At 39.3% G+C, this 15,191-nt stretch overlaps 1 protein-coding gene across 1 annotated transcript; it reads left to right on the top strand.

Moving 5' to 3' along the window:
• The first annotated feature begins 7,274 nt into the window (after positions 1-7,274).
• LOC120101708 (zinc finger protein 431-like) lies at positions 7,275-11,856 on the top strand. The gene is made up of 5 exons (XM_063285220.1): positions 7,275-7,364; positions 8,453-8,578; positions 9,035-9,161; positions 9,474-9,534; positions 10,500-11,856. The coding sequence occupies exons 1-5, from the start codon at positions 7,275-7,277 to the stop codon at positions 11,854-11,856; spliced, it is 1,761 nt and encodes a 586-aa protein (XP_063141290.1).
• Positions 11,857-15,191: the final 3,335 nt, after the last annotated feature.

The raw sequence follows: 15,191 nt of genomic DNA, 5'->3' as shown, positions 1-15,191 counted from the left end.
AATGATGTTTTATACTTGCTCATTTGAGTCATATAATGAACTGTCCATTTCTTCTACCTTCACATGAGAACCAGGGGAATTGTGTACTCTGTTAACTGTCAGATGAAAAAGGGCGGGAAATAGCTAGGTCAACAACCAAAGTTGAAGGGAGTCTGCTATAGCAGTCGCCATTCTGGAGAAGTACCTGATTCAGGCAGGTTGAAAGTTTTGTAATTTCACATCACATGTTAAATAATACATGTAATAAAAAAGTAGACTGGTGGATATTTAATTTTGGAAAATCACCTTGAGACAGTGCATGACCAATTCCTCTTTAGCACCCGTAATATAGATATATGTGCAATCTGTGTTTACATACTTAAATCATCCCCAATTTGTATAGCAGATGCCATCATCTGTAGCTAGCTTGGTGTGTTATGATATAGATCTCAGCACTTAACATTTCACATAGGGACTAGGATAAAAACTATCTTATTAATTCCATTCCTTCTATGAAGAAGGACCTGCTGTTTTTCAAAGTCACTTGTATTTATCTTTGCTTAAAATCAATTTTGATTATTACTTTATAAATTTCATTATTTATGCACAGATGCTATATTCTAGTACTTGGTTTTATTCTCTAGTGTTTCCCGGGAATTAAGAATTTCATTCTGTCTTCCAAAGAGAATTTATATCTTCCTTTTTCGAGCAACATCTCTGTAGCTCTGGCTTTCTTGATGTCATACAGTTAAGATTGATTTGAATACCTAATCCTGCCTCTACTGACCAGTGGTCAGAACACTGTCCTCAACTCTTTTCAAGCCCCCGTTTATCTTGTCATTAAGGAGAAAAAGAAGACATGAATGCGTGTTTTCTAACCTCCCTGTGTTAGGGATGCGAGAACTACAAATTACAAGGAACCTGTGTAGTTAAGAATTTACTTTTCTGACAACTTAGGAGATGGTATAATCACAGCCCAAAAAAGGAGGAGGAATAAAGAAGGCAAGGCATTTCTGCATTGGAACTTGTTCTCATTAACCATGAGTAGGCAAGTAATTTTAGACAATCAGTAAATTTCCAGACTGGTCATCTTGGGGTGTTTTCCAGATCAGAGCAAAGGTGAACTGAAAAGCGAAACTGAACTTAAATGTATGAACCAAATTTCTGTATTTCTACTAGTTCAAAAAAAAAGAAGATCTAGACAAAGTGTGGCTGTGCCACACCAGGAAAGTTATTATTCCTCTTTGAAAATACACAATGTTAGAGAAAAGATATAATACTTGGTGCACTCTAGTAAACTCATCAGTCCTTGAAAAATATCAGACCATCCAGTGTGTTTTGAATTTGACAAATAGTATTTGAGAATGTAATTAATTCATTTCCTTCTTCTTTTCCATAGTGTTAAGTCTGAATCCCGGGACAAATGACTTGGGAGCCCTATTTATCAAGTCAATGCAAACCTGAACTTCTGATTCTCTAATCAGAGCTCACTCCCTAACTGTCACAGCATATTGCTGGCATACCTCCTCCTCTACCCCTAGGGTTAGGATGCCATTCTCCCAGCTTCAATTCCTTATGTAATCCAAGCATTAGGTAACTGATCTTGATCTTTTATCATTATCATTCTGACCCCTTCCTTGGTGTGGCTCTTGTTTCTTCCTTGCTTCCTGTCTCAACAAGTTTCATGGTCATGTCTATTCTTGCCTGTCACAGATAAGGCTGAAGCATCCGCATTTTGATCATCCTTCTGAGTTTCATGTGTTCTATGCATCTATTAGTTCGAGAATTTGGGCTAGTAACCACTTATCAGTCAGTGCATACCATGTGTGTTTTTCTGTGATTGGGTTACCTCACTCAGGGTGATATTTTCCAGTGCCATCCATTTGCCTATGAATCTCAAAAAGTCATTGTTTATGACAGCTGAGTAATATTCCATTCAAGGGCATCTGGATTCTGTACAGCTTCTGGCTATTATAAATAAGGCTACTATGAACATAGTGGAGCATGTTTCTTTATTATAGTTGGAGCATTGTTTGGGGATATGCCCAAGAGAGGTATAGCTAGGTCCTCAGGTAGTGCAGTGTCCAATTTTCTGCGGAACCTCCAGACTGATTTCCAGAGTGGTTGTACCATTCTGCAATCCCACCATCAATGGAGGAGTGTTCCTCTTTCTCCACATCCTCGCCAACATCTGCTGTCTCCAGATTTTTAGATCTTAGCCATTCTGACAGGTGCAAGGTGGAATCTTAAGGTTGTTTTGATTTGCATTTCCCTTATGACTAAAGATGTTGAACATTTCTTTAGGTGCTTCTCAGCCATTCACCATTCCTCAACTGTGAATTCTTTGTTTAGCTCTGAACCCCATTTTTAATAGGTTATTTGTCTCCCTGCAGTTTAACTTCTTGAGTTCTTTGTATATTTTGGATGTAAGCCCTCTATCTGTTGTAGGATTGTTAAAGATCTTTTCCCAATCTGTTGATTGCTGCTTTGTCCTAACAACAGTGTCCTTTGCCTTACAGAAATTTTGCAGTTTTATGCGATCCCATTTGTCAATTCTTGATCTTAGAGCATAGGCCATTGGTGTTTTGTTCAGGAAATTTTTTCCAGTGCCCAAGTGTTAGAGACTCTTCCCCAGTATTTCTTCTAGTAGTTTGAGTGTATCTGGCTTGATCCACTTGGACTTAAGTTTTCAACAGGGTGAGAAGAATAGATCAATCTGCATTCTTCTACAGGCTGACCTCCAGTTGATCCAGCACCGTGTGCTGAAAAGACTATCTTTTTTTCCATTGGATTGTTTCAGCTCCCTTACCAAAAATCAAGTGACCATAGGTGTGGGGGTTCATTTCTGGGTCTTCAATTCTATTCTACTGGCCTATCTGCCTGTCTTTTTACCAATCGCATACACTTTTTATCACCACTGCTCTGTAATACTGCTTGAGTTCAGGGATAGTGATTCCCCCAGAAGTCCTTTTATTGTTGAGGATAGTTTTAGCTATCCTGGGTTTTGTTATTCCAGATGAATTTACAAATTGTTCTGTCTAACTCTCTGAAGAATTGCATTGGAATTTTGATGGGAATTGCATTGAATCTGTAGATTGCTTTTGGTATAATGGCCATTATTACTATATTAATCCTACAATTCATGAGCATAGGAGATCTTTCCATCTTCTGAGATCTTCTTCAATTTCTTTACAGGCTTGAAGTTCTTATCATACAGATCTTTCACCTGCTTGGTTAAAGGCACATCGAGACATCTTATATTATTTGGGACTATTATGAAAGGTGTCTTTTCCCTAATTTCTTTTTCGCCTTGTTTCTCTTTTGTGTAGAGGAAGGCTTCTGATATATTTGAGTAAATTTTGTACCCAGCCATTTTGCTGAAGGTGTTTATCAGTTTTAGGAGTTCTCTGGTGGAACTTTTGGAAGACTCAAATAGTGATATTTTGACTTCTTCCTTTCCAATCTGTATCAGACTGATCTCCTTTCGCTGCCTGAATACTCTGGCTAGGACTTCGAGAACTATATTCAATAAGTAGGAAGAGAGTGGGCAGCCTTGTCTAGTCCCTGATTTTAGTGGGATTGCTTCAAGTTTCTCTCCATTTAGTTTAATGTTAGCTACCGGTTTGCTTTATATAGCTTTCACTATGTTTCTATATGGGCCTAAAATTCCTGTTCTTTCCTGGACTTTTATCATGAAGGGGTGTCGAATTTTGTCAACTGTTTTCTCAGCATCTGATAAAATGATCATGTAATTTTTATCTTTCAGTTTGTTTATATAGTGGACTACGTTGATGGTTTTCCGTATATTAAACCATCCCTGCATATCTGGCATGAAGCCTACTTGATCATAATGAATGAGTGTTTTCATGTGCTCTTGGATTCAGTTTGCCAGAATTTCATTGAGCATTTTTGCGTCAATATTCATAACAGAAATTGTTCTGAAGTTCTCTTTCCTTTTTGTCTTTGTGTGGTTTAGGTATAAGAGTAATTGTGCCTTCATAGAAGGAATTTGGTAGCACTTCGTCTATTTCAATTTTGGGGAGTAGTTTGGATAGTATTGGTATGAGGTCTTCTAGGAAGGTCTGATAGAATTCTGCACTGAACCCATCTGGACCTGGGCTTTTTTTCATTGGGAGACTTTAATGACTGCTTCTAAGCCTTTAGCAGTTATGGGGTTGTTTAAATAGTTTATCAGTTCCTGATTTAACTTCATTTCCAGATATCTGTCTAGGAAATTGTCCATTTCCTCCAGATTTTCAAGTTTTGTTGAATATAGGATTTTGTAGTAGGATCTGATGATTTTTTGAATTTCCTCTGATTCTGTTGCTATGCCTCCCTTTTCGTTTCTGATTTTCTGAATTTGTACACACTCTCAGTGTTCTCTGGTTAGTCTGGCTGTGGGTTTATCTGTCTTGTTGATTTTCTCAAAGAACCAGGTTTTGGTTCTGTTGCTTCTTTGTATAATCCTTTTTGTTTCTACTTGGTTGATTTCAGCTCTGAGTTTGATTATTTCCTGCCTTCTACTCCTCCTGGGTGTATTTGCTTCTTTTTCTTCTAGAGCTTTTTGATGTGCTGTCAAGCTGCTGACATATGCTCTCTCCTCTTTCTTTCTGCGGGCACTCAGAGCTATGCGTTTTTCTCTTAGCACAGCTTTCATTGTGTCCTATATATAAGTTTGGATATGTTGTACCTTTATTCTCATTAAATTCTAAGAAATATTTAATTTCTTTATTACTTCCTTGACCAGGTTATCATTGAGTAGAGTCTTATTCAACTTCCATGCATATGTGGGAGTTCTTTCCCTGTTGTTATTGAAGACCAGCTTTAGCTGTGGTGTTCTGATAGGACATGTGGGATTATTTCTACCTTTCTATATTTGTTGAACCCTACTTTGTGCCCGATTATGCAGTCAGTTTTGGAGAAAGTAGCATGAGGTTGTGAGAAGGAGATATGTCTTTTTGTTATAGGATAGAATGTTGTACAAATACCTGTTTAAGTCCATTTGGTTCATGACTTCTTTTAGTCTACTATGTCTCTGTTTAATTTCTATTTCCATGATCCATCCACTGGTGAGACTGGGGTGTTGAAATCTCCTAGTATTCTTGTGTGAGGGGCAAGGTGTGCTTTGAGCTTTGGTAAGGTTTCTTTTATGTATATAGGTGCCCTTGTATTTGGAGCATAGATATTTAGGATTGAGAGTTCACCGTGGTGGATTTTTCCTTTGGTGAATATGAAGTGTCCTTCCTTATCTTTTTTGATGACTTTTTCTTGAAAATTGATTATATTCGATATTGGAATGGCTACTCCAGCCTGCTTCTTCAGACCATTTCCTTGGAAAGTTGTTTTCCAGACTTTTACAATGAGGTAGTGTCTGTCTTTGTTTCTGAGGTGTGTTTCCTGTAGGCAGCAAAGTGCTGGATACTCATTACATATCCAGTTTGTTAGTCTGGGTCTTTTTATTGGGGAATTGAGTCCATTGATGTTGAGAGATATTAAGGAATAGTGATTGTTGCTTCCTGATATATTCATATTTGGATGTGAGATCATGTTCGTGTACTTGTCTTCTCTTTTTTTTTTTTTTTTTTGTTGCAAGATGATTACTTTCTTGCTTTTTCTAGGATGTAGGTTGCCTCCTGGTGTTGGGCTTTACCATTAATTATCCTTTGTATGTCTCGATTTGTAAAAAGATACTGTGTGAATTTGATTTTTTCATGGAATATCTTGGTTTCTCCATCATGTTAATTGAGAGTTTTGCTGGGTACAGTAACCTGGACTGGCACTTGTGTTCTGTTAGGGTCCGTATGACATCTGTCCAGGACATTGTGGGTTTCATAGTCTCTGGTGAGAAGTCTGGTGTAATTCTGATAAGTCTGCCTTTATAAGTTACTTGACCTGTTTCCCTTACTGCTTTTAATATTCTTTCTTTGTTTTGTGGTTTTGGTGTTTTGACTATTATGTAACGGGAGGAGTTTCTTTTCTGTTCCAAACTGTTTGGAGTTCTATAGGCTTCTTTTATGTTTATGGGCATCTCTTTCTTTAGGTTAGTGAAGTTTTCTTCTATGATTTTGTTCAAGATGTTTACTGGTGCTTTGAGCTGGGAGTCTTCACTCTCTTCTATACCTTTTATCCGTAGGTTTGATCTTCTCATTGTGTCCTGGATTTCCAGCATATTTTGGGCCAGTAGCTTTTTCCCTTTTACATTATCTTTCACTGTTGTGTCAGTGATGTCTATGGAATCTTCTGCTCCTGAAATGCTCTCTTCTTTCACTAGTTTTCTGTTTTATGCTTGTATCTACAGCTCCTTGTCTCTTCCTTTGTTTTTTTGTTTGTTTGTTTTTTTTTTGTTTTTTTTTATATCCAGGGTTGACTCCTTTTACGCTTTTTTCATTTTTTTCTATTTACATTTTCAGTTTGTTCACCTGTTTGATTGTGTTTTCCTGTAATTCTTTCATGGATTTTTGTTTTTCCTCTCTAAGGGCTTCTTCTTGTTTATTTGTGTTTTTCTGCATTTCTCTAAGGCAGTTCTTTATGTCTTTCTTGAAGTCCTCCATCATCGTTATCAAATGTGATTTTAAATCTAGATCTTGCTTTTCTGGTGTGTTTGGATATTCAGTGTTTTCTTTGGTGGGAGGATTGGGCTCCCATGATGCCATGTATTCTTGATTTCTGTTGCTTGGGTTCATGCAGTTGCCTGTCAACATCTGCTTGTCTCTGGTATTAAGTTGTTCTGCTATTTCTGAGAGTGACCTGACCCGTCCTATAGGCCTGTGTGTCAAGAGTGCTGTTGTCCTGTTTTCTTTCAGCCAGTTATGGTAACAGAGTGTTCTGCTTTCAGGAGTGTAGTTATTCCTGTTCACTGGCTTTCAGCTGTTCCTGTGGGCGTGTGTTATGAGTCCACCAGGCAGGTTACTTGGAGTAGAAAAGTTGTTCTTACCTCTACTCTGGGGTCTGAAGTGTTCCTCAGGGTTGGGTTTAAGCTCTGAGTGAGGGCATCAGCCAGCAAGGCCTCCAACTCCTCCAGGATCTCTGTGCACAGAGCACCCAGATGGGACTAAGCAAATTCCTCTAGAGTCAGAAATTTGGGCAGAGAGTAGTCTCCTCGGGTTTCCCAGGCATGTCTGCCTCTCTGAAGGTCTAGCTCTCCCTCCCACGGGATTTGGGTGCAGGGAGCTCTTTGACCAGGTCTCTTCAGATCAGGGCACAGTGCGGACTGCAGTTTACAGCAGCTTGATTGTGCCTATCTTCCTGATCCCAGAGGCCCTATACAGTTTCCTTGTAGGCCAGGGATGTGGGCAATGGTAGGGAGAGTTGGCAGTCTCTACTGCCCTGCAGTCTCAGGAGTGTCCACAAGTCTGGGCGATGAACTCTCTTTCCTATGTCGTTTTGTGAGTTCTTGAATTTCTCAATGTTCTACATTCAGTTTTGTGTGACTAATTTTGTCAATTGTTTAGAAATTAGTAGAAAAGAGGTAATAGGGTCCCTTCAGAAGTATTTCATTAGAATCCTTTTACCTGTCTATTACCTCCAGTGAATGGCATGATTCACAGAAATTCAATTCTTAGTTACAAAAGGAGCTTCTGAGATGCAAGTTTCTCATGCGCTCATACTGCAGGTTCTGTAAATAGTACAAATCACACATCTTGTAACATAATCCATATAGCAGGAAGCAGACATTAAATGATGTGTGTGATGGGAGGAAATTTTATTATGGTCCAGTCTATTTGCAGTCTGTGGGCTTCTTTTATGTTCATGGGCATCTCTTTAGTTAAGTTAGGGAAGTTTACTTCTGAGAAAATTTGAAGATCTTTGCTGTCTCTTTAAATTTGGCATCTTTATTATCCTCTATAACTACTAACCTTAAGTTTGCTCTTCTCACAACATTGCTGTGTTCTGGATTTCCTGGATGTTTTGACTTAGAAGTTTTGTGGGGGTTTTCTGCATTCTCTTTGACTGTTGTGTCAATGTTTTCTATGGTATCATCTGCCCCTGATATTCTCTCTCAATCCCTTACATTTTGTTGGTGATGCTTATGTATTACTCCTGATATCTTTCCTATGATTCCTATCTTCAGGTTTGTCTCTCCTTGTGGTTTCCTTATTGTTCCTATTTACAATTTTAGATCCTAAATGACTTTGTTCAATTTCTTCCCCTCTTTCTTAGTTTTTTTTATGTAAATCTTTAGAGGATTTTATTGTTTCCTCCCTGAGGCAACTACTTATTTACATGTGTTCTGTATTGCTTTAAACGAGGTAATTATGTCCTACTTAAAATCCTCTAACATGACCATGAGATGTGATTTTCAATCCAAATCTTGCTTTGCTGGTATGTTGATATACCCATTACTTGTTGTGGTGAGAGAACTGCGTTGTGATGATGACAGTTAGTGTTGGTTTTTGATGCTTCGATACTTGTGCTTGCCTACTGCCATCCAGTTATTGCTAATGATACTTGATCTTGCTGTTTCTGATTATAGCTTTTTCCTCCTGTAGACTCATATGCCTCTGATCTTAGGAATGAGAATGCTCCTGTACTCTCTGACTTTGTTTTTGGTCTGGAGGGCTATTACACACCCTTAGCACTGGGCACAGATAGAGACCAGGTCTGTCCTCTGCCAGGCCTCCCCACCACTCCATTGCCAAGATTATTCCAAGCTCATGTCTCCTTTAACAACTGTGGAGCAAATGTGTGTTCCAACCTTTGTGATTTGCAATAAGAGCACTCCTAAGAGACCATCTCAATGTGGCGAAGTTTTTGATCTAGAGAGCAATAGGATCGCCTCAGCTCTAGGAGCAGATGCAGACCATAAGCATAGCATCCCAGGTTACTCAGACATTCCTGTGCCTTGTGAGCTCCTGGTGTATCTCCCTCTGGACAGTCAGTGGAGAGAAAGTGCAGTTTCACCTGTGGGCATAGGAGTGACAGTACTCCTGATAGACCACCCCTGAAGACCGGTTTTGGGTGTGCAGTTTCATGGGAAAGCTCCAGCTTTTGGCGCAAATGGAGACTGGAAGGTGGTATCATGATGTATCATGTACACATGTATTTTATCTTTTAGGATGTCCTGACCTATGATGATGTGCATGTGAAATTCACTCAGGAAGAGTGGGCATTGCTGAATCCTTCTCAGAAGAGTCTGTACCAAGGTGTAATGCTGAAGACCTGTAGGAATCTCAGTGCTATAGGTAATTCAATGAATGTATCATTCACTTTGTAAAACATAGGCACAGCTGGTTTTGTTTAATATTTAATTTGTATCTTTTTTTGTTTTTTTTTCGGAGCTGGGAACCGAACCCAGGGACACTTGTGCTTGCTAGGCAAGCGCTCTACCACTGAGCTAAATCCCCAACCCTGATTCAATTTTTTTTTATTTCACTTAAAAATGAGGAAGAATGAAGTGAGTAAATCAGACATGGTTGTAAAATTCACTAAAGATAGTAAATTAAATGTTGCCTAATTCCAATTATTTAACATAATTTCTCTGATACAATTTTTAGGATACATTTGGGAAGACAATACTACTGAAGAATATTGTAAAACTTCTGGAAGACATGGAAGGTAATTTTCACATGAAAAATGATAAGATAAGCCTCCCACGAAAATTTCATGTGTGCAGCAAGTTTTAAAGAAAAGCAACAGGGTAAAATACACACTGCATCAAATATTGATTAGGTCATCATTATATGTCTACACCCTTTTAATAAGCAAATAGTCCATAGTAAATTGTGGTGAACCGTATTCTGTAACAGCATGACTAAATTTAATGATATGAACAGTTTATGAGATTCAAGAATGGTTTTGTGGAGAAACCTTAAACCCTATACCACAACTCTGTGAGGAAAACAAAGTGAAATTGTGTAAATGTAATGTAGAAGTTTTCTTTTGTAATGAGTGTACTGTTATGTGTTATTCTTCTTTTGATATGGATGACATAGGTCCCTATGAATGCAAGCCAGGAGAGCATAGTGATACTGAAAGAAGCAACATACCTCTCTCTTTTCCAGAACAATTAGAAGATGTACAGTAGATACCACTTTGAGGAGAGTTTCTTAATGTGGGAAAAGTTGATAAATATTTAGTTTTTGACTATGATTGGTGACATTTACACATTCATAGTGCTGAATCACTTTATGAGATTAGGGTTACAGATATTGTCCTCTTTGCATTGGCCCATGTTGCAGTCGTAGTATTCCTCAAAGATAGCAAAATTTATCTTCGCAGTCAGTCTACAAACGCTCTGAGTTCATTGAGTTCTCTTCAAATATGTTAACACTCTTAATAGAAAAATTATGGAATGAATATGAGTCATGTAATCAATTCTCTTCCTATTCCATGTGTCTTCAAACATTCAAGACAACCCATAATAAAAAGCAACACCTTTAAATGTATACAAACTGACATTATGTTAAGATCATTTTGTTCTTTACACTTAAACCAAATTTGAAATGAATTCATAGATATAAAAAGATTCATGAATATAATCAATGTGAGAAAAAATTTACATGTGCCAATTGTATTTGCAGGAATGAAAGAAGTTTTACTGGAAAGCAAACCTTTGATTTTATTCAGTATGGTAATGGCTTTGCAGTTCAGAGTCATACCCAAAGGCATGATGCAGAGAAGCCCTATGATGGTAACCAATGTGGTAAAGCTTTTGTACAGAGGAATAATCTCAAAACACATAAAAGGACACATAATGGAGAAGAACCTTCTCAATGTAACCAATGTTGTAAAGACTTTGTAAGAAGCAGTGCTCTCCAATATCATGAAGAAACACACACAGGAGAGAAACTCTGTGAATGTAGTCAATGTTGTAAAGCCTTTGCACAAAGGAGTAGTCTCAAAAGACATAAAAGGACATGTAATGGAGAAAAACGTTATAAATGTAACCAATGTTGTAAAGCCTTTGTCCAAAACCATGGTCTCCAAAAACATAAAAGGACCCATACAGGACAGAAACCCTATGAATGTCACCAATGTGGCAAAGCCTTTGCACAGAGCAGTCATCTCCAAATACATATAAGAACTCATACAGGAGAGAAACCCTATGAATGTAACCAATGTGGCAAAGCCTTTGCAGACAGCCGTAATCTCCAAACACATCAAAGAACACACACAGGAGAGAAACCCTATGAATGTAACCAATGTGGGAAAGCCTTTGCACAAAGGTGTCATCTCCAAAGACATATAAGAACTCATACAGGAGAGAAACCCTATGAATGTAACCAATGTGGCAAAGCCTTTGCAGAAAGCCGTACTCTCCAAATACATATAAGAACTCATACAGGAGAGAAACCCTATGAATGTAACCAATGTGGCAAAGCCTTTGCAGGAAGCAGTCATCTCCAAAGCCATATAAGAATTCATACAGGAGCGAAACCCTATGAATGTAACCAATGTGGCAAAGCCTTTGCAGGAAGCAGTCATCTCCAAAGCCATATAAGAATTCATACAGGAGAGAAACCCTACGAATGTAACCAATGTGGCAAAGCCTTTGCCCAAAGCAGCACTCTCCAAAAACATAAAAGAACACACACTGGAGAGAAACCCTATGAATGTAATCAATGTTGTAAAGTCTTTGCAGGAAGCAGTCATCTCCAAAGCCATATAAGAACTCATACAGGAGAGAAACCCTATGAATGTAACCAATGTGGGAAAGCCTTTGCACAAAGCAGTCATCTTCAAAGACATATAAGAACTCATACAGGAGAGAAACGCTATGAATGTAACCAAGGTGGCAAAGCCTTTGCAGACAGCAGTAATCTCCAACAACATAAAAGAACTCACACAGGAGAGATAATCTATGAATGTAACCAATGTGGCAACGCCTTTGCAGAAAGCAGTTATCTCCAAAGACATATGAGAACACATACAGGATAGAAACTCTTTAACTTTAACCAATGTTCCAAAGCTTTCTCACAAAGCAGTAGTCTCTAAAATCTTAAAAGTACACGTACAGGAGCAAAACTTTTTTGAAAGCATCCATTGTGGTTTTATAACATTTATACAAAGCAGTGACCTCCAAATACATAAAGATCACATACAGCAGAGAAACCCAATGAATGTGTTACATGTTCTTAAACCCTTAGACATCACAAGCATCTTCAACTGCATGAGTGAATAGGTACTAGAGAAAAATGCTTGGACTGTAACTGATGTGGTAATATATTTCCCAAAACAGTCATCTCCTAGCCCATAAAATAATACACACTGAATAGGAACCCTATGAATGTAAGAAATGTGGCAAACCTTTTGCAAATCGTAGTACGTTCCAAGTAAATAAAAGAAGACATACTCAATAGAAACCCTATGAATATAATCAGTGTGATTATGTCTGTGTATTTGAACGAGCAATCATCTTTCAAATACATAAAAAAGACAAACAGGAGGGACACCCTATGAATGTAAGCAAAGTGTTAAAGCCTTCGCATATCAGTCATATTCAAAGGCACAAAATAAACCATAATTTAGAAAAATCCTTTGTGTGTATTTAATAAAACCTTATGAGTGCATTTAACCTGGTCAAACCTTTATGTATTTCTATAGACTTCATCAACATGAAACAATCCGTACCAGATAGTAACTATGTGAATAGATTTAATATGGGGAGGTCTTTTCAATTCTCACATATCATCATCGGGGCAAAAAAATAAAGCTATGAAGGCATTGAATATGGTAAAGTCTTTGCACCTTTCTGAAGTCTTTATCATCATGAAAATAATCATGCTGTAAAGATATGAGTGCAAACAATGTGGAAAAGCCTTTGTGCCATAGGGTTCTCTCAAATACAGCACAACGCAAACCCAGGTGATGAAAATGGTAGGAATTTATTGTAATAATGCTGCTCCTGGATCATGGACAGAAAATGAACTCAAAGCCTAAACTGTGACAAGTAAGACATCCCCTAATCACTGTGACGCAGAATGTCATAGAGCTGCCATCCCACATTCAAAATCTCTGACCAGAATGGTCCCTGTGTAAAAGAACTGGAAGAACAAAAATGGAGAAGAGCCTGAGCAAAAGGAGGTCCAAATTGAGTTCCAGCTCAGTGGGAGGCACCAAGATCTGACACTATGATTCAGGCTATGGTATGCTTACAAACAGGGGCCTATCATGACTGCCTTCTGAAAGACCCTAGGAGCAGCTGAAAGTCAGATGGAGACATTTATACCCAACTGATGGGCAGAAAATGGGGACCCCTGTGGTTGGATTAGGAAAAGCCTGGAAGAACCTGAAGAGTGATCCTATATGAATACCAGCAGTGTCAATTAACCTGGGCCCCTGGGATGTCTCAAACACTGAGCAACCGGCCAGGCAGCATATACATGAGCATAGGAGCCCCCAAGAAATACAATAGAGGACATTTAGGTCTGGACCCATTCAGAGAAGATACACATATCTTCAGGAGACTTAGGGCGACACAATGTGGGATGGTGGGATGGGGACATCCTCTTGGGTGTGGTAGGGAGGAGGTGTGGGATGTGGAACAGTCAGGGTAGACCAGAAGGGGGATAACACTGGAATGAAAAAAATTGAACAATCAATTAAAAAATAACGAGGAGTCTCTGCTCCCAAACCCCGTGGGAGAGAGACCTCACCGCCTGATCAGGTGGGCACTCCTGAGGCTGCAGAGCGGAGGAGACCACCAACACTGCCCACCCCTGCCCACATCCCTGGCCCAAGAGGCAACTGTATAAGGCCTCTGGGTTCCCGTAGGGGAGGGCCCAGGGGCGGCAGGATCCCTGCGCCTGAGACACCGCTGGAACCTGAAGGAAACAGACCGGATAAACAGTTCTCTGCACCCAAATCCCGTGGGAGGGAGAGCTAAACTTTCAGAGAGGCGGACACGCCTGGGAAACCAGAAGAGACTGCACTCTGTGCACATCCAGACGCCAGAGGAAAACACCAAACGCCATCTGGAACCCTGGTGCTCGGAGGCTCCCGGAAAGAGCGGCGCAGATCTTCCCGGTTGCTGCCACAGCAGAGAGGACTTAGGCAGTACCCCATGAGCAAACTTGAGCCTTGGAACCGCAGGTAGGACCAACTTTTCCCCTGCAAGAAACCTGCCTGGTGAACTCAAGACACAGGCCCACAGGAACAGCTGAAGACCTGTAGAGAGGAAAAACTACACGCCCGAAAGCAGAACACTCTGTCCCCATAACTCCTGAAAGAAAACAGGAAAACAGGTCTACAGCACTCCTGACACACAGGCTTATAGGACAGTCTAGCCACGGTCAGAAATAGCAGAACAAAGTAACACTAGAGATAATCTGATGGCGAGAGGCAAGCGCAGGAACCCAAGCAACAGAAACCAAGACTACATGCCATCATCGGAGCCCAATTCTCCCACCAAAGCAAACACGGAATATCCAAACACACCAGAAAAGCAAGATCTAGTTTCAAAATCATATTTGATCATGATGCTGGAGGACTTCAAGAAAGACATAAAGAACTCCCTTAGAGAACAAGTAGAAGCCTACAGAGAGGAATCGCAAAAATCCCTGAAAGAATTCCAGGAAAACACAATCAAACAGTTGAAGGAATTAAAAATGGAAATAGAAGCAATCAAGAAAGAACACATGGAAACAACCCTGGACATAGAAAATCAAAAGAAAAGACAAGGAGCTGTAGATACAAGCTTCACCAACAGAATAGAAGAGATGGAAGAGAGAATCTCGGGAGCAGAAGATTCCATAGAAATCATTGACTCAACTGTCAAAGATAATGTAAAGCGGAAAAAGCTACTGGTCCAAAACATACAGGAAATCCAGGACTCAATGAGAAGATCAAACCTAAGGATAATAGGTATAGAAGAGAGTGAAGACTCCCAGCTCAAAGGTCCAGTAAATATCTTCAACAAAATCATAGAAGAAAACTTCCCTAACCTAAAAAAAGAGATACCCATAGGCATACAAGAAGCCTACAGAACTCCAAATAGATTGGACCAGAAAAGAAACACCTCCCGTCACATAATTGTCAAAACACCAAACGCACAAAATAAAGAAAGAATATTAAAAGCAGTAAGGGAAAAAGGTCAAGTAACATATAAAGGCAGACCTATCAGAATCACACCAGACTTTTCGCCAGAAACTATGAAGGCCAGAAGATCCTGGACAGATGTCATACAGACCCTAAGAGAACACAAATGCCAGCCCAGGTTACTGTATCCTGCAAAACTCTCAATTAACATAGATGGAGAAACCAAGATATTCCAT

This window comes from Rattus norvegicus, chromosome 3, assembly GCF_036323735.1.
Source record: "Rattus norvegicus strain BN/NHsdMcwi chromosome 3, GRCr8, whole genome shotgun sequence".
NCBI classification, from domain to species: Eukaryota; Metazoa; Chordata; class Mammalia; order Rodentia; family Muridae; genus Rattus; species Rattus norvegicus.
The sequence above is the reverse complement of the archived record's forward strand: the minus strand, read 5'-3'. Positions and strand labels throughout refer to the sequence as shown.